Below are 18,219 nucleotides of genomic sequence, written 5' to 3' on the forward strand. Positions count from 1 at the left end.
CCACCAAACACTACTGATATGTGGTGACTGCCATGCTTATTCACTACTGATATGTGGTGACTGCCATGCTTATTCACTACTGGTATGTGGTGACTGCCATGCTTATTCACTACTGATATGTGGTGACTGCCATGCTTATTCACTACTGGTATGTGGTGACTGCCATGCTTATTCACTACTGAGATGTGGTGACTGCCATGCTTATTCACTACTGGTATGTGGTGACTGCCATGCTTATTCACTACTGAGATGTGGTGACTACCATGCTTATTCACTACTGATATGTGGTGACTGCCATGCTTATTCACTACTGAGATGTGGTGACTGCCATGCTTATTCACTACTGAGATGTGGTGACTGCCATGCTTATTCACTACTGAGATGTGGTGACTGCCATGCTTATTCACTACTGAGATGTGGTGACTGCCATGCTTATTCACTACTGGTATGTGGTGACTGCCATGCTTATTCACTACTGAGATGTGGTGACTACCATGCTTATTCACTTCTGATATGTGGTGACTGCCATGCTTATTCACTACTGATATGTGGTGACTGCCATGCTTATTCACTACTGGTATGTGGTGACTGCCATGCTTATTCACTACTGGTATGTGGTGACTGCCATGCTTATTCACTACTGGTATGGGGTGACTGCCATGCTTATTCACTACTGGTATGTGGTGACTGCCATGCTTATTCACTACTGATATGTGGTGACTGCCATGCTTATTCACTACTGGTATGTGGTGACTACCATGCTTATTCACTACTGATATGTGGTGACTGCCATGCTTATTCACTACTGGTATGTGGTGACTGCCATGCTTATTCACTACTGGTATGTGGTGACTGCCATGCTTATTCACTACTGGTATGTGGTGACTGCCATGCTTATTCACTACTGGTATGTGGTGACTGCCATGCTTATTCACTACTGATATGTGGTGACTGCCATGCTTATTCACTACTGGTATGTGGTGACTGCCATGCTTATTCACTACTGATATGTGGTGACTGCCATGCTTATTCACTACTGATATGTGGTGACTGCCATGCTTATTCACTACTGGTATGTGGTGACTGCCATGCTTATTCACTACTGATATGTGGTGACTGCCATGCTTATTCACTACTGGTATGTGGTGACTGCCATGCTTATTCACTACTGAGATTTGGTGACTACCATGCTTATTCACTACTGATATGTGGTGACTGCCATGCTTATTCACTACTGAGATGTGGTGACTGCCATGCTTATTCACTACTATATGTGGTGACTGCCATGCTTATTCACTACTATATGTGGTGACTGCCATGCTTATTCACTACTGAGATGTGGTGACTACCATGCTTATTAACTACTGATATGTGGTGACTGCCATGCTTATTCACTACTGATATGTGGTGACTGCCATGCTTATTCACTACTGATATGTGGTGACTGCCATGCGTAATCACTACTGAGATGTGGTGACTGCCATGCTTATTCACTACTGGTATGTGGTGACTGCCATGCTTATTCACTACTGATATGTGGTGACTGCCATGCTTATTCACTACTGATATGTGGTGACTGCCATGCTTATTCACTACTGGTATGTGGTGACTGCTATGCTTATTCACTACTGGTATGTGGTGACTGCCATGCTTATTCACTACTGGTATGTGGTGACTGCCATGCTTATTCACTACTGATATGTGGTGACTGCCATGCTTATTCACTACTGGTATGTGGTGACTGCCATGCTTATGCAACAAAACCAACAAACTGCACTATAATATCAGCTAGTCCAGGCAATGATATCTCTCCCCCTATAAAATAATGACTCTCAGTTCCCCAATGTCCTGACTGCCCCCAAATCAGCTGAGTGAATGACCAGTCGTGTCTGTCAGGTGACCAGTGACAGAGAACCTCTGTTCTCAGGACAGTGGTATTGTCTGTACGTGCCCCACCAGACTGTTAAATGGTGGTTGTATCCGGCACCTGGCATCACTCCTCTCACAAGACGGACCAGGCTGAGAATGACAAAGGCCTGCTGTAGTGAGACAGAGAGAGGGAACAACCAACAATGGTGGATTATGGACGCTGTTCTTTTGTGTGTTCACACACGCACGCAGGCCATATCCTAACTTCCATATTAATATACTTGATATTTTCCCTATTGACATCAGTTAATTATTCATGTGAAAGTTTGAGTCAGCCCACAGAACTTCAGTCAGCTCTAATGGCAGAATCTTCTCTGCATCGTCAGAGTGAGAGAGCAGAGTCAGAGGGAGGGTGAGAGGAGGAACCCCCTCCCTGCAGACATCACAGTAAGCCGGAGAATGCTGCAGACTGCAGTGGAGCGGTATCTGCAGAATCACAGGGTTATGTTTGAAATGGGTCTGTATGTGTACGGATCCTGCATTCAAATCAGACTTTCTCTCTCTCTGTCTGTGTGTCTCTCTCTCTTTCTCTTGGTCTCTCTCTTTCTCTCACTCTCTAGTTCTGTCTGTCTCTCTTTCTCTTTCTCTTGGTCTCTGTCTGTCTGTCTGTCTGTCTGTCTGTCTGTCTGTCTGTCTGTCTGTCTGTCTGTCTGTCTTTCTCTCTCTCTCTCTCTCTCTCTCTCTCTCTCTCTCTCTGTCTGTCTCTATCTCTGTCTGTCTGTCTTCCTCTCTGTCTCTCTCTCTCTTTCTCTCACTCTCTGTCAGAGACAGTCTGTCTGTCTGTCTGTCTGTCTGTCTGTCTGTCTGTCTGTCTGTCTGTCTGTCTGTCTGTCTGTCTGTCTGTCTGTCTGTCTGTCTGTCTGTCTGTCTGTCTGTCTGTCTCTCTCTCTCTCTGTCTCTCTCTGTCTGTCTGTCTCTCTGTCTCTCTTGGTCTCTGTCTCTTTCTCTCCTCTCTGTCTCCTTCGCTCTCTCTCTCTCTCTCTCTGTCTCCTTCGCTCTCTCTCTCTGTCTCTCACTGTCTCTCTCTGTCTCTCTCTGTCTCTCTCTTTCAAAGGGACCAGAAGACAAGTAAGTGAGCAGGCATAGACTTAAGGGATTGTCTGAGGGGAAGGAAGGAGAGAAAAATAGTATTTTTCTGCATGTCCTTTATCTAACTCTCCTGGGAGGACTGGAATGATTGTTTTGTCAATGGGAATAGCCCCCACCTCTCTGGTAATAATGGTGTTCCAACATGATGTAAGGTAGGATTTGAATAGAGGATGCCATCTGGACAGTTGGTGGATGATGTCATTACAGTAAGTAATAAGTCTCCCTCCATCAATACTTTTCATCAGGAGTAGCGGACAGGGCAGGCTTGACTAGATCAGATTACAAGGAAGTCCCTCACACTATAGAGCTATGGAGCCTAGGGCCTAAGCTGTGGCCAGTGCCATTGGTTATTGTTAGAAAGGATACCTGAAATAGACACAATTTAACAAGCCACTCACTTACAATTACTGTACATATGGTGCAATCAGAGATAGAGAGGTGGATAGATTGATCGGTAGATAGATAAATAGAGCGGGGGAGGGACAGATAAATAGAGCGGGGGGAGGGACAATTGGCCACAAAGCCACCCAATCAATCAATCATGTGCTCTTGGTAACAATCAATTACAATCCCACAAGGTCAGCAACACCAATATCCATGACATTTGACTGAGTAACAGTCATTTCATTGACAATGTGTACAGTAACACTGTTTATGTATGTGCGTGTGTGTATGATTGAGTGTGTGTGGCGCGTGTTTGTGTGTGTGTGTGTGTGTGTGTGTGTGTGTGTCCCCTTCCTCCAAGGGAGGAATGAAGTTACCATACAGTCCTCTTTTATAGAACACAAAGCTACACATCGTGTTAATGAAGTTACCATACAGTCCTCTTTATAGAAACACAAAGCTACACATCGTGTTAATGAAGTTACCATACAGTCCTCTTTATAGAACACAAAGCTACACATTGTGTTAATGAAGTTACCATACAGTCCTCTTTTATAGAAACACAAAGCTACACATTGTGTTAATGAAGTTACCATACAGTCCTCTTTTATAGAACACAAAGCTACACATTGTGTTAATGAAGTTACCATACAGTCCTCTTTATAGAACACAAAGCTACACATTGTGTTAATGAAGTTACCATACAGTCCTCTTTTATAGAAACACAAAGCTACACATCGTGTTAATGAAGTTACCATACAGTCCTCTTTATAGAACACAAAGCTACACATCGTGTTAATGAAGTTACCATACAGTCCTCTTTATAGAACACAAAGCTACACATTGTGTTAATGAAGTTACCATACAGTCCTCTTTTATAGAAACACAAAGCTACACATCGTGTTAATGAAGTTACCATACAGTCCTCTTTATAGAAACACAAAGCTACACATCGTGTTAATGAAGTTACCATACAGTCCTCTTTTATAGAAACACAAAGCCACTGTACACAGTATACCCATAGGGTTACACACCGTTTAACACTGGGGTCCAGTGCCAGCAGTGAAACCTGTTTTATGTTTATGTTTATGTTTTATGCTCTGATAATTGATATATACCTCCAGTGAAATATGTAGAATGATATAAATTCTATTAAATTCAAGCCATATATGAAATAGCTTATTGCTGTGTAATAACGGTATCATCTTTAAGATGTTGTTGTTTTCCACATCCTAAAGAAAGCGTAAAACCTTGTTCCAGAGTGAAAGATTCAGATCAACTCAATTACTTCAACGAAATAAATGGAATTCAACTGAAATTTAAAAGAAATGTAGAAATGAATGAACCATTATTCTTTATTTTCATGCTGAGTCTCAAATCCTTTGGTGAACCTTTCCAACCCTGCTACCAAAAGATGTCTTAGAGGTATTCTCCTCTGCAGAACCTCTAGTAAACATACAGAGAGCAAGGAACCATTCATAAAACATGACTACCTGAAAATAACATCCTCTCCTTGCCTCTCCCCTCCCTTGTCTCCTCTCCTCTCTCCTTGCCTCTTCCCTCCCTTGTCTCCTCTCCTCTCTCCTTCTTCTTCCCTCCCTTGTCACCTCTCTCCTTGTCTCTTCCCTCCCTTGTCTCCTCTCCTCTCTCCTTGCCTCTTCCCTTCCTTGTCTCCTCTCCTACTCTCCTCTCTCCTTGCCTCTTGCTGCCATTGTCTCCTCTCCTCTCTCCTTGCCTCTTCCCTCCCTTGTCTTCTCTCCTCCTCTCTCCTTTCCTCTTCCCTCCTACTCTCCTTGCCTCTTCCCTCCCTTGTCTCCTCTCCCCCTTTTACTCTTTTTTCCTCCTCTCCCCTCCGCTTCTCTCCCTCTCCCCCCTCTTCGCTCCCCCTTCCCTCCCCTCCTCTCCTCCTCTTCCCTCCCTCCCTCTCCTCCTCTTCCCTCCCTCTTCCCCTCCCTCTTCCCCTCCTCTTTCCTCCCTCTCCTCTCCTCCACTCCTTTCCTCTCCTCTTCTCCTCTTCTCTCCTCCCCTCGTTTCCTCTTTCCCCCTCCTCTTCACTCCTCTCCCCTCTCATCCTCTTCCCTCCCTCCTCCTCTCTCCTCTCCTCTCCTCTTCCCTCCCCTCCTCTCATCCTCCCCCTTTCCTCTTTCTCCTCTCCTTTCTTCTCCTCCCCTCCCCTCCCTTCCCCCCTTCTCTCCTTCCCATTCCTCACTGCTGTCTAATCTGGGCCACAGTGCTGCTGCTAGCTGGTCTGTGTAAATGTGAGCGAGTGCAGCATCAGGAACAGACAGGCCAGGGTTATTTATATCATACCATACCATACAGAGAACCAGCCAGGCCAGAGTTTATGTGAGTATATAGATGACAGACACCAGAAATATAAATCTGAGACAACACCAAATAGAGCGCTGCTAACCGGTGCACAATGGGTCAGTTTAGCATGACAATGCGAGAATCGGGAGGGAGGGAGGGAGGGAGGGAGAGAGACTCTCAGATCTAGACCATAAATCTGTAGGGAATATGGACCTGTTTCTAATGGTGGTGAACGACAGCAGGTTCTCTGATAAAATGGAGTCCTTCGTAAGAACAGTAAGCAGTGACTGTAAATGGATTAATTAATTAATTCATTCATGTATTTATTAGACATTTTCCAGGATGAAATGTCTTGAGATGCATTTCAAAAATGTCCACTATTTTTGTTATAAATATTTATGAATCATATGGCAACTATTGTCTTATAATAATAATAACAATGAAATAATAATACAAATAATAATAAACTTTAATTTACAGCAAACCAAAGTTTCAAACACTCACCCACATAAAAAAGAAGTAAATGAATGAATGAATGAATGAATGAATGAATGAATGAATGAATGAAGGAATACAGGTTGACAGCATCTGTGCTATGTATGGAAAAGATAGTTGATGCTTGGAGATAGTTGGATTTGTCAGGGATCAGACTGGGAACCCAGCACACCAAATCCGGGTGCACTAACCAGGTGCCAATAGGACTAAACCATCTGACTGTGGTCTTGGAGGCTAAGGCAGGATGAGCATCGCAGCTCTATATTGATTATGTGTGTGTAGTGTCGTGGACAATATTCAATAAGTCCCATGACACTGAACTGGTGAAGTCCTCACACTTTAACCAGGTATTGGGATTATTACTATCAATCTGACATGTCAGGGTGTAATCTTCCAATTCATTGCCTGTCCTCCATAGTTTAATCTTCATTTTATTTCACCTTTATTTAACCAGGTAGGCCAGTTGAGAACAAGTCCTTTATTTAACCAGGTAGGCCAGTTGAGAACAAGTTCTTTATTTAACCAGGTAGGCCAGTTGAGAACAAGTCCTTTATTTAACCAGGTAGGCCAGTTGAGAACAAGTCCTTTATTTAACCAGGTAGGCCAGTTGAGAACAAGTTCTCATTTACAACTGCGACCTGGCCAAGATAAAGCAAAGCAGTTCCACAAAACAACAACACAATCTCATCAAACACCCTATTATTACAATTCTCTCTATGCAAATATTTGTATTTGAACATTAACAAATGAAAAAATTAACATAGTATTACAGTTCATTTAAACCAAATGTGTTTCACCCTCCTGAAAAACCTGTGTGTGCTTCATTGTAACTTTTGTTAGTCTATGCAACAATGTTTTGGCTACAATGACACTCTTCAAAAAACACTGTAAAACCCGAGCCAACACCATGTTTGTTAATATATAGGTTTTAGACCACTCAATGTGAAGTGACCTTTGAAAGCAGTTGAAAGTTGTGTAGTAATGAACGGTGAGCTCTCACCTCCGGTGTAACTCTGCAGCCTGCCGACACCATCGGGTGGCGAGAGGTTGATCATGTGATCCGATTCCACACTTTGGACGCCATTTTGGAGGAAAGTTTGGAATTCCTGATACACTGGTGGAAAAAACAGGAGGGCAGAGCGCCGAGCTAGGGAACTTTGACTTGTGGAAATATTGCCGGACCGAGAGAGATAAAAGCATGAGAGCGGGAAACGAATAATTCAGCACTCAGGACAAAAAAGAGGATTTACTCCCTAAATGCACAGACTGAACTTTGGGATTCGTTACTCGCAGTTTCTTCTGCCACTTTGAACTGCACATGTTCTCAGATTTTCAGGCTGCTCAATGAATTGCACGGTACAGAGCTGGGTTTACTGAGAACCGGTTTGTTTATGTTTAGTGTATGAGAAATGGTTGGAGATACGAACGTGACATACGGTAATAGTGTTTCACATAGCTGTTAGTGGTAAACTGGTGTCGGAATCGTGCGCTGTCTCTGGCAGTAACCTAAATGAACCCTGTCAGTTAGCCCTGCCAGCGATACAAGCTGGTCACATTGGCATTCACGGCGGGTCATCTGAATAGCCTATAATCTACAACAAAAAAAAACGGATTCATTGCATGTTTGTAGTCCAGTAAGAAAAAAACGGTGCCTTTTGTAGTCTATTGAATAGGCAGGAGCTATAGCGCACATTGCGTTTTTTGAGGAGAGAAGAGACTAGTTTCTGTTCATGCTAAAACGGTGCAAACTCCTGGCTCTGCCCCTCTGGCAACTGTAGCAAAGGATATCTGAAGCAAGGGAGTGTAGGCTACTACACCAAACATTAGCCTGCACGAAACAGTGCCTGCGTTTACTTTTCCTGCTGCACTTGGGAGCTGTCATGCCTATACGAAAGAAAGGTGAGAATCCCGATTCGTCTGTTTTGTGATAGATAGCACATCTCATGTAATGGCAGCCTGCTATGAAAGCGATATGCTACAGAATGTCAATAGCTGTAGCAAGCTAAAGCAAACGACAGCAGGCCAATGCAGACGAATATTACAAAAAAATTGCCACCTCATGTGTTGCCACATCAACTGATATCGTGCAACAAATATAGGGACAGTCAGAGCTACATATGTTGCATATTACACGTGAGTTGTTGCCAATGCATTCTGCCACCTGACTTTCTCTGTCACCGATTTAAATATGAAACCCTTAACCAGTCTGTTGATATCACATAACCTATATCAATCCTATTGCTTGAATTTGATTATGTATCAATGTAGTTGCCATTTATTCACTCACTGCCTTGTTGGTTGTTGATATGTTTTGTTTACAGATGCTCAAAGAGCTTTACTGCTCATGGAGGAATACAAGACGAAACTTGGACAGACAGAAGACCGACAACTCAGACAGTCACTAGAAAGAGTCATCAACATCTTTCAGAGCAACCTCTTCCAAGCCTTGATAGGTATGATACCCCTTCATTCAAACCCAGGCCTAGTGTGTTCACAAAGTCTGTCAAATCAGTCCACTTCCTCTACCTTTCCCCTGTATTGTCACCTGCCTAACCTGCTTGAGCAATGCAAACAGGTTTTTCTGTTTTTACCCGGAACCTGCCTCTCCCCTACCCGGAGCACACTGATCTCAACATGCTGGATTGAAATGTTTTACCCAGCAAGGAAGACAGTCACTTGATTCCAACAGAATGGTCATTATAAATCTGTTTAATTTGAATCATTTCAAGTTATCCTGTGCCTTCTCTAGGTTTCATAACTGTAATGACATAGTAACTACTGTACAACTAACTCATTTCAAACTGAATTTGTTTAGTTTCCTATCGCTACAATTCAGTCATTGTTTTCTGTGGGATATCTTTTAGTTTACTGACTTGTAATAACTTTCTTGTTCCCAAAGTAACCTACTGACTACTTGGCATGAGGGTGGCGTAGTGTAAAGTCTTGTCCTATAAGCTTTGACACCACAGCAACACCACGACAACACTACAGAGCAGGAATTCCCAATGTGTTGCTCATTCTGGCGTGCCCCTCCTCTCCTTATTGTAGTATTGACCCAGAAGTGGTGGTTTTCGGGTGCCTGGCCTCCAACCAAGAACCTGTCTCGACTGTCTTGAGTTACATCTCTGTTTTTAAACTGTGTGTGTGTGTGTGTTGGCTATGTTCCCCCTTTTATAGGCCCTGCATTGCAGTATAAGGCTAGTGTAATTATTTGTTTTACAGCCGATTTTAAACTGCACCCAAAGAATCAAACAAAACATTGTGGGCTGGGTGCTGAAATCAGTCGTTTTTGATAAAAACTTCATTTTATGTGACGTCAGAGCTGCAGTCCACCCACGCCGCTCGAGTCCATCGTAAATCGTTGAGTTTAGTCGGCCAGTATTTCTTTACTGTTTTGATTGAATATAGGCCTAGACAGGTTGAGAGTCGTCTATGTGCTATAATCTGTTACAGTAGCCAATAAAGGGTGTGTGTGTTGTACTGTAGATTGTTGGACTTTGTAACAACACTTCCTCTAATATGCCCTTTAGATCTAAGGTCTGCCTGGAAGATATCCGGCTGCTCACTAGGCAGATACTGGCTGTTGTTTTTTGGGGGGGGTTGTACCTCAAACAAAAGTTGAAGAATGGTCACATTTGATCACGGCAGTACTCATGTTACATTTGTTTGAGTGAAAGGTTCCGTAGATGTCCGTCACCCCAGAGAAGATGCTGTGAACCGGTGCTTAATAGCAGTTCTTCCAGGATGAAAGACACCATTAACAACCCTGTCATCTCTGGGAAGACACTTCCAGTCCGGACAGTTAGGCTAACTCATTTGCTTCCTTTCCACCAGCCCACCCCTAGGGCCACCGCCACCCCTACAGTAACTCTTATGGATTGAAACCCTTCCATTCACTGGTGTAATTGAAGAGCAGTGGTTGTTGATTGGCTAAGCACTCCTCATTGTCCTCTACATGTTCTTTTAATCTCATTAGCTGGTCCTCCTGTCTCTCTCTCCCCCCTGTCTCTCACTCCCCCTGTCTCTCACTCCCCCTGTCTCTCACTCCCCCTGTCTCTCACTCCCCCTGTCTCTCACTACCCCTGTCTCTGTCTCTCACTACCCCTGTCTCTCACTACCCCTGTCTCTCACTACCCCTGTCTCTCACTACCCCTGTCTCTCACTACCCCTGTCTCTGTCTCTCACTACCCCTGTCTCTGTCTCTCACTACCCCTGTCTCTGTCTCTCCCCCTGTCTTTCTCTCTGTCTCTTTGTGCTTACCCCTGTCTCTGTCTCCTTGTCTCTCTCCCTGTCTCTGTCTCCGTCTGTCTCCCCCTGTCTCTCTGTCTCTTTGTGTTTCTCTCTGTCTCTCTCCTGTCTCTGTCTCTTTGTTTCCCCCTGTCTCTCCCCTGTCTCTCCCCCTGTCTGTCTCTTTGTGTTTCCCCCTGTAGCTCCCCGTCTCTGTCTCTTTGGGTTTCTCTCTCTCTCTCCCCCTCTCTCTCGCCCCCTCTCTCCCCCTGTCTCTGTCTCTCCCCCTGTCTCTCTGTCTCTCCCCCTGTCTCTCTGTCTCTCCCCCTGTCTCTCTGTCTCTCCCCCTGTCTCTCTGTCTCTCCCCCTGTCTCCCAACCCCAGTGTTTTATTCTTTGATCAGTTCACACCGAAGATTTATTGACCCTTGCATGGTTACACAGGTTCAGGCATTATACACACATGACTGACTGCTGATAAGTACACAGACATACAGTACAGTAATCTACTACGCACGCACACGCTTACACACACTCCCTCTGACCCTCTCTCGTTCACTCCTCCCTCCCTACTTTTGGGTCCTGTTGTTGGTTGCTGATGAAAAAGCGGAATAAGATGGGAAGCAATCTGGTCTGTGTAAGATATGTATGATAAAAGTCAGGCGTGTAATCCGACTACTGACATGATTACTCTGATGCTACTGCTGCTAATCCCTTGTGATTTACTTGCTGGTCAGAGAGCGTCTTCAGGGGAGAGAGAGTGTGTGTCATTTTTCAAGATGTAGACTAGCAGCTTTATCCAACTCTTATTGGACCTGATCACAGTGCAGAAGTAGAAGAGGCTGGTTTTAGTTGAATAGTAACCCAGATCTGTTTTACTTGTACAAATATGAATGTGGCTACTGCACTCAATACACATTCAAAACCTTTTTACAGCTGGTTATAGTTTTAGGGCTTGGGCAGCTGTATCAAACCACCTGGATAGAGATTGAGTATGCATATGTATGAGTGTGTGTGTGTGTGTGTGTGTGTGTGTGTGTGTTTGCTGAATTGTGTTTGAGAAGGGAGGATACAGTTGAATCTGAATTGCATAGACACACCCAAGGTGATGAATTATATTCATGGTATGCTTTGAAACCTGATAAAAAGTCTAATTCATTTCATCCTCCTCCTCCCCCTGTATGTCAGAGAGCTGTATAGAGCTCCACCCAAGACCCATTATGCCACACCAGGGTATCCTGCTCTAATTATTTCCTATAGCAGCCTATCCTATATATAGTGTCAGGCAGTCTTCAATGGTGCAAGGTGAATACAGCAGACGGGAAGAAAGGCAGACAGGCAGGCCAGCTATCTTCAGTGTGTCTTTGGTCTAATAGAAACTGCGTCTTGATTTTGACGTTTTGGGTATTGGCAAAAAACATTATTTATTTTTTTACCTTTTATTTAACCAGGTAGGCTAGTTGAGAACAAGTTCTCATTTACAACTGCGATCTGGCCAAGATAAAGCAAAGCAGTGCGACAAAAACAACACAGAGTTACACATGGAATAAACAAACGTACAGTCAATAACACAATAGAAAAAAATCTATATACAGTGTGTGTAAATGTAGTAAGATTAGGGAGGTAAGGCAATAAATAGGCCATAGTGGCAAAATAATTACAATTTAGCATTAGCACTGGAGTGATAGATGTGCAGATGTTGTGCAAGTAGAGATACTGGGGTGCAAAAGAGCAAGAAGATAAATAACAGTATGGTGATGAGGTAGTTGGGTGGGCTATTTACAGATGGGCTGGGTACTGGTGCAGTGATCGGTAAGCTGCTCTGACAGCTGATGCTTAAAGTTAGAGAGGGAGATATGTCTCCAGCATCAGTGAATTTGTATTTTTTTTATTTTTATTTTTTATTTTTTTTGCAATTCATTCCAGTCATTGGCAGCAGAGAACTGGAAGGAAAGGCAGCCAAAGGAGAAGTTGGCTTTGGGGATGACCAGTGAGATATACTTGCTGGAGCGCGTGCTACGGGTGGGTGTTGCTATGGTGACCAGTGAGCTGAGATAAGGCGAGGTTTTACCTAGCAAAGACTTATAGATGACCTGGAGCCAGTGGGTTTGGCGACGAATATGAAGCGAGGGCCAGCTAACGAGAGCATACAGGTCGCAGTGGTGGGTAGTATATTGGGCTTTGTGACAAAACGGATGGCACAGTGATAGACTACATCCAATTTGCTGAGTAGAGTGTTGGAGGCTATTTAGTAAATAACATCGCTGAAGTCTAGGATCAGTAGGATAGTCAGTTTTACGAGGGTATGTTTGGCAACATATGTGAAGGAGGCTTTGTTGAGAAACAGGAAGCCGATTCTAGATTTGATTTTGGATTGGAGATGTTTGATGTGAGTCTGGAAGGAGAGTTTACAGTCTAACCAGACACCTAGGTATTTGTAGTTGTCCACATATTCTAAGAACCGTCCAGAGTAGTAATGCTGGATGGGCGGGCGGGTGCAGGCAGCGATCGGTTGAAGAGCATGCATTTAGTTTTACTTGCATTTAAGAGCAGTTGGAGGCCACGGAAGGAGTGTTGTATGGCATTGAAGCTCGTCTGGAGGTTTGTTAACACAGTGTCCAAAGAAGGGCCAGAATTATACAGAATGGTGTCGTCTGCGTAGAGGTGGATCAGAGAATCACCAGTAGCAAGAGCGACATCATTGATATATATATATACACAGAGAATCGGCCGGGGTCGGCCCGAGAATTGAACCCTGTGGCACCCCTATAGAGACTGCCAGAGGTCCGGACAACAGGCCCTCCGATTTGACACACTGAACTCTGTCTGAGAAGTAGTTGGTGAACCAGGCGAGGCAGTCATTTGAGAAACCAAGGCTGTTGAGTCTGCCGATAAGAATGTGGTGATTGACAGAGTCAAAAGCCTTGGCCAGGTCGATGAAGACGGCTGCACAATAATGTCTCTTATTGATGGCGGTTATGATATCGTTTAGGACGTTGAGCGTGGCTGAGGTGCACCCATGACCAGCTTGGAAACCAGATTGCATAGCGGAGAAGGTACAGTGGAATTCGAAATGGTCGGTAATCTGTTTATTAACTTGGCTTTCGAAGACTTTAGAAAGACAGGGCAGGATAGATATAGGTCTGTAACAGTTTGGGTCTAGAGTGTCTCCCCTTTTGAAGAGGGGGATGACCGCAGCAGCTTTTCAATCTTTAGGGATCTCAGACGATACGAGAGAGAGGTTGAACAGGCTAGTAATAGGGGTTGCAACAATTGCGGCGGATAATTTTAGAGGGTCCAGATTTTGCAGCTCTTTCAGAACATCAGCTATCTGGATTTGGGTGAAGGAGAAGTGGGGGGGGCTTGGGAAGTTGCTGTGGGGGGTGCAGAGATGTTGGCCGGGGTAGCCAGGTGGAAAGCATGGCCAGCCGTGGAAAAATGCTTATTGAAATTCTCGATTATCATAGATTTATCGGTGGTGACAGTGTTTCCTAGCCTCAGTGCAGTGGGCAGCTGGGAGGAGGTGCTCTTATTCTCCATGGACTTCATGTTCCAAAACCTTTTGGAGTTTGTGCTACAGGATGAAAATTTCTGTTTGAAAAAGCTAGCCTTTGCTTTCTTAATTGACTGTGTATATTTGTTCCTAACTTCCCTGAAAAGTTGCATATCGCGGGGGCTATTCGATACTAATGCAGTACGCCACAGGATGTTTTTGTGCTGGTCAAGGGCAGTCAGGTCTGGTGTGAAGCAAGGGCTGTTACATTTACACTTTAGCCATTTAGCAGACGCTCTTATCCAGAGCGACTTACAGTAGTGAATGCATACATTTCATTTCATGCATTTTTTTTAAATTTTTTTATTGTACTGGCCCTCCGTGGGAATCGAACCCACAACCCTGGCGTTGCACACACCGTGCTGGCGTTGCAAACACCATGCTCTACCAACTGAGCTCAGTGGCTCAGTTCTTAGTTCTACATTTTTTGAATGGGGCATGCTTATTTAAGATGGTGAGAAAGGCACTTTTTAAAGAATAACCAGGCATCCTCTACTGACGGGATGAGATGTCAAACACTAAGTTGTAAAGGGACTTGCTATGCTGGGCCTGCTATAAGCAGCGTTATCCTGTGTGTGTGTGTGTGTGTGTGTGCGCTTTTCTCCTACCACCCACACACTCTTCTCTGGCCTCCAAGCTCAGGTATCTGGTAATGGTATGATGACTTGCAGACCTGCCTTCACAGGTCAGTCCCCTCTTACCAGGTCAGAGTCAACATGCCTTGACCTGGTGCCCATGGGTTAGAGGTGAAAGGTCAGGGACCTTGACTAACTTTAACCCTGTGAAGGACTACATATTTAAAAGCTAGACTGACTGAGGAATACACTAGTTGTAAGCTGTAGTGCTGTACTTTCTCTCACATATGATGTAAGATAAGTGGTTTACCATGGGGGTTCCCTCCAGTGTAATTCCTTCCTGGTTGTAACCTGAGACGGAGCTTAATAATCTTGGGCTCTCCCTCTAAGTGTTGTGTATCAGAGCCTCACCACCTTACCTGGTCTAGGCTCTGCCATGCCCTGCAAACAACCCTCCATTTTGGCATCATACTGACTGGAGGAAGGACAGGGCAGGGCAGGGCAGCTGTGCCCTCTGCAGAACCATGCCTAACTCAGAGCTATAAATATCACATTTTATTTGTCACATGTGCTGAATAAAGAGGTATAGACCTTACTCTAAAATGCTTACTTACAAGCCCTTAACCAGCAATGCAGTTTTAAGAAAATATTTACTAAAAAAACTAAAGAGAGAGAGGAAAAAGAAAAAGTAACAATATTGAGGCTGTATACAGGGGGTACTGGTACCGAGTCAATATGGAGGCTATATACAGGGGGTACTGGTACCGAGTCAGTGTGGGGGTACAGGTTAGTCCAGGTAATTTGTACATGTTGGTAGGGGTGAAGTGACTATGCATAGATAATAAACAGAGAGTAGCAGCAGTGTAAAAAGAATGGGAGCGGGGGTCAATGAAATAGTCCGGTGGCCATTTCATTAGCTGTTCAGCAGTCTTATGGCTTGGGGGTAGAAGCTGTTAAAAACCTCCTAAGGATCCACCCCGTTTTTCCCAATTTTTGACTAAAATGACATGCCCTAATCTAACTGCCTGTAGCTCAAGGACCTGAAGCAAGGATATGCATATTCTTGATATAATTTGAAAGGAAACACTTTGATGTTTGTGGAAATTTGAAATTAATGTAGGAGAATATAACTCATTAGATCTGGTGAAAGATAATACAACGAAAAATCCGTTTTTTTTAAGTCTTTTTTTATGTTGTACTGTCTTTGAAATGCAAGAGAAAGGCCATAATGTATTATTCCAGCAAAGTTTTAGACTGATCCAATGGACCATCCATTGCATTTCTGTTCAAAATGTTGTATCAAGACTGCCCGAATGTGCCTAATTGGTTTATTAATAACTTTTCAAGTTCATAACTGTGCATTCTCCTCAAACAATAGCATGGTATTCTTTCACTGTAATAGCTACTGTAAATTGGACAGAGCAGTTAGATTAACAAGAATTTAAGATTTCTGCCAAAATCAGATATGTCTATGTACTGGGAAATGTTCTTGTTACATACAACCTCATGCTAATTGCATTAACGCACATTAGCTCAACCGTCCCGAGGGTGGGACACCGATCTGTAGAGATCCTTAAGAGGTTTAACCTCTCTAGGGTAGGTGGCACCAAATCGTCCCACCTACGTAACAGCCAGTGGAATCCTGTGGCGCGTTATTCAAATACCTTAGAAATGCTATTACTTCAATTTCTCAAACATATGACTATTTTACAGCATTTTAAAGACAAGACTCTTGTTAATCTAACCACACTGTCCGATTTCAAAAAGGCTTTACAACGAAAGCAAAACATTAGATTGTCAGCAGAGTACCCAGCCAGAAATAATCAAACACCCATTTTTCAAGCTAGCATATAATGTCACAAAAACCCAGAAGACAGCTAAATGCAGCACTAACCTTTGATGATCTTCATCAGATGACACACCTAGGACATTATGTTATACAATACATGCATGTTTTGTTCAATCAAGTTCATATTTATATCAAAAACCAGCTTTTTACATTAGCATGTGACGTTCAGAACTAGCATACCCCCCGCAAACTTCCGGTGAATTTACTAAATTACTCACGATAAACGTTCACAAAAAGCATAACAATTATTTTAAGAATTATAGATACAGAACTCCTCTATGCACTCGATATGTCTGATTTTAAAATAGCTTTTTGCTGAAAGCACATTTTGCAATATTCTAAGTAGATAGCCCGGCATCACAGGGCTAGCTATTTAGAGACCCAGCAAGTTTAGCCTTCACCAAACTCCGATTTACTATTAGAAAAGTTTGAATACCTTTGGTGTTCTTAGTCAGAATGCACTCCCAGGACTTCTACTTCAATAACAAATGTTGGTTTGGTCTCAAATAATCCATAGTTATGTTCAAACAGCGGCGTTTTGTTCGTGCGTTCAAGACACTATCCGAAAGGGTAAATAAGGGTTACGAGCACGGCGCATTTCGTGACAAAAAAATTCTAAATATTCCATTACCGTACTTCGAAGCATGTCAACCGCTGTTTAAAATCAATTTTTATGCCATTTTTCTCGTAAAAAAGTGATAATATTCCGACCGGGAATCTGCGTTTAAGTAAATAGACGAAAGAAAATAAAGCACGGGCTCGACTCGTGCACGCGCCTAAGCCCATTATCCTCTTATCGGCCACTTGCCAAAAGCGCAAATGTGTTTCAGCCTGGGGCTGGAATGACATCATTCAGCTTTTTCCCGGGCTCTGAGAGCCTATGGGAGCCGTAGGAAGTGTCACGTTACAGCAAAGATCCTCAGTCTTCAATAAACAGAGACAAGAAGAACAAGATCTTGTCAGAGAGGGCACTTCCTTTAAGGAATCTTCTCAGGTTTTTGCCTGCCATATGAGTTCTGTTATACTCAGACACCATTCAAACAGTTTGAAACTTTAGGGTGTTTTCTATCCAAAGCCAATAATTATATGCATTTTATCCGGCCGTGTAAATACTGCCCCCTAGCCCTAACAGGTTAAGAAGCCTTTTGGACCTAGACTTGGCGCTCCGGTACCACTTTCCGTGCAGAAGCAGAGAAAACAGTCTATGACAATGGGGGCTGGAGTCTTTGGCGATTTTTAGGGCCTTCCTCTGACACCGCCTGGTATAGAGGTCCTGGATGGCAGGAAGCGTAGCCCCAGTGATGTACTGGACCGTACGCACTACCCTCTGTAGCGCCTTGCCGTTGCCATACCAGGCGGTGATGCAGCTAGTCAGGATGCTCTTGATGGTGTAGCTGTACAACTTTTTGAGGATTTGAGGACCCATGCCAAATCTTTTCAGTCGCCTGAGGTGGAATAGGCGTTGTCGTGCCCTCGTCACAACTGTCTTAGTGTGTTTGAACCATGATAGTTTGTTGATGTGGACACCAAGGAACTTGAAGCTCTCAACCTGCTCCACTACAGCCCCGTCAATGAGAATGGGGGTGTGCTTGGTTCCTCCTTTTCCTCTTGTTCACAAACATCTCCTTTGTCTTGATCACGTTGAGGGAGAGATTGTTGTCTTGGCACCACACTGCCAGGTCTCTGACCTCCTCCCTATAGGCTATCTCATTGTTGTCGGGGATCAGGCCTACCACAGTTATCGTCTGCATACTTAATGATGGTGTTGGAGTCGTGCTTGGCCATGCAGTCATGGGTGAACAGGGAGTA

The 18,219-nt window shown here is 43.8% G+C and overlaps 1 protein-coding gene across 4 annotated transcripts in view; it reads left to right on the plus strand.

Moving 5' to 3' along the window:
* Positions 1–7,255: 7,255 nt before the first annotated feature.
* Positions 7,256–18,219, plus strand: part of LOC115158802 (disks large homolog 1-like) — a 197,018-nt gene continuing 186,054 nt past the window's right edge. For all 4 annotated transcript variants that reach the window (XM_029708136.1, XM_029708134.1, XM_029708135.1 and 1 more), the window contains exons 1-2: positions 7,256–8,106; positions 8,529–8,660. In XM_029708136.1, coding sequence (XP_029563996.1) covers positions 8,088–8,106; positions 8,529–8,660 — 151 coding nt within the window. In that variant the 5' untranslated portion in view covers positions 7,256–8,087. The remainder of the gene's footprint in view (positions 8,107–8,528; positions 8,661–18,219) is intronic.

Source organism: Salmo trutta, chromosome 22 (assembly GCF_901001165.1).
Source record: "Salmo trutta chromosome 22, fSalTru1.1, whole genome shotgun sequence".
Taxonomy (NCBI): domain Eukaryota; kingdom Metazoa; phylum Chordata; class Actinopteri; order Salmoniformes; family Salmonidae; genus Salmo; species Salmo trutta.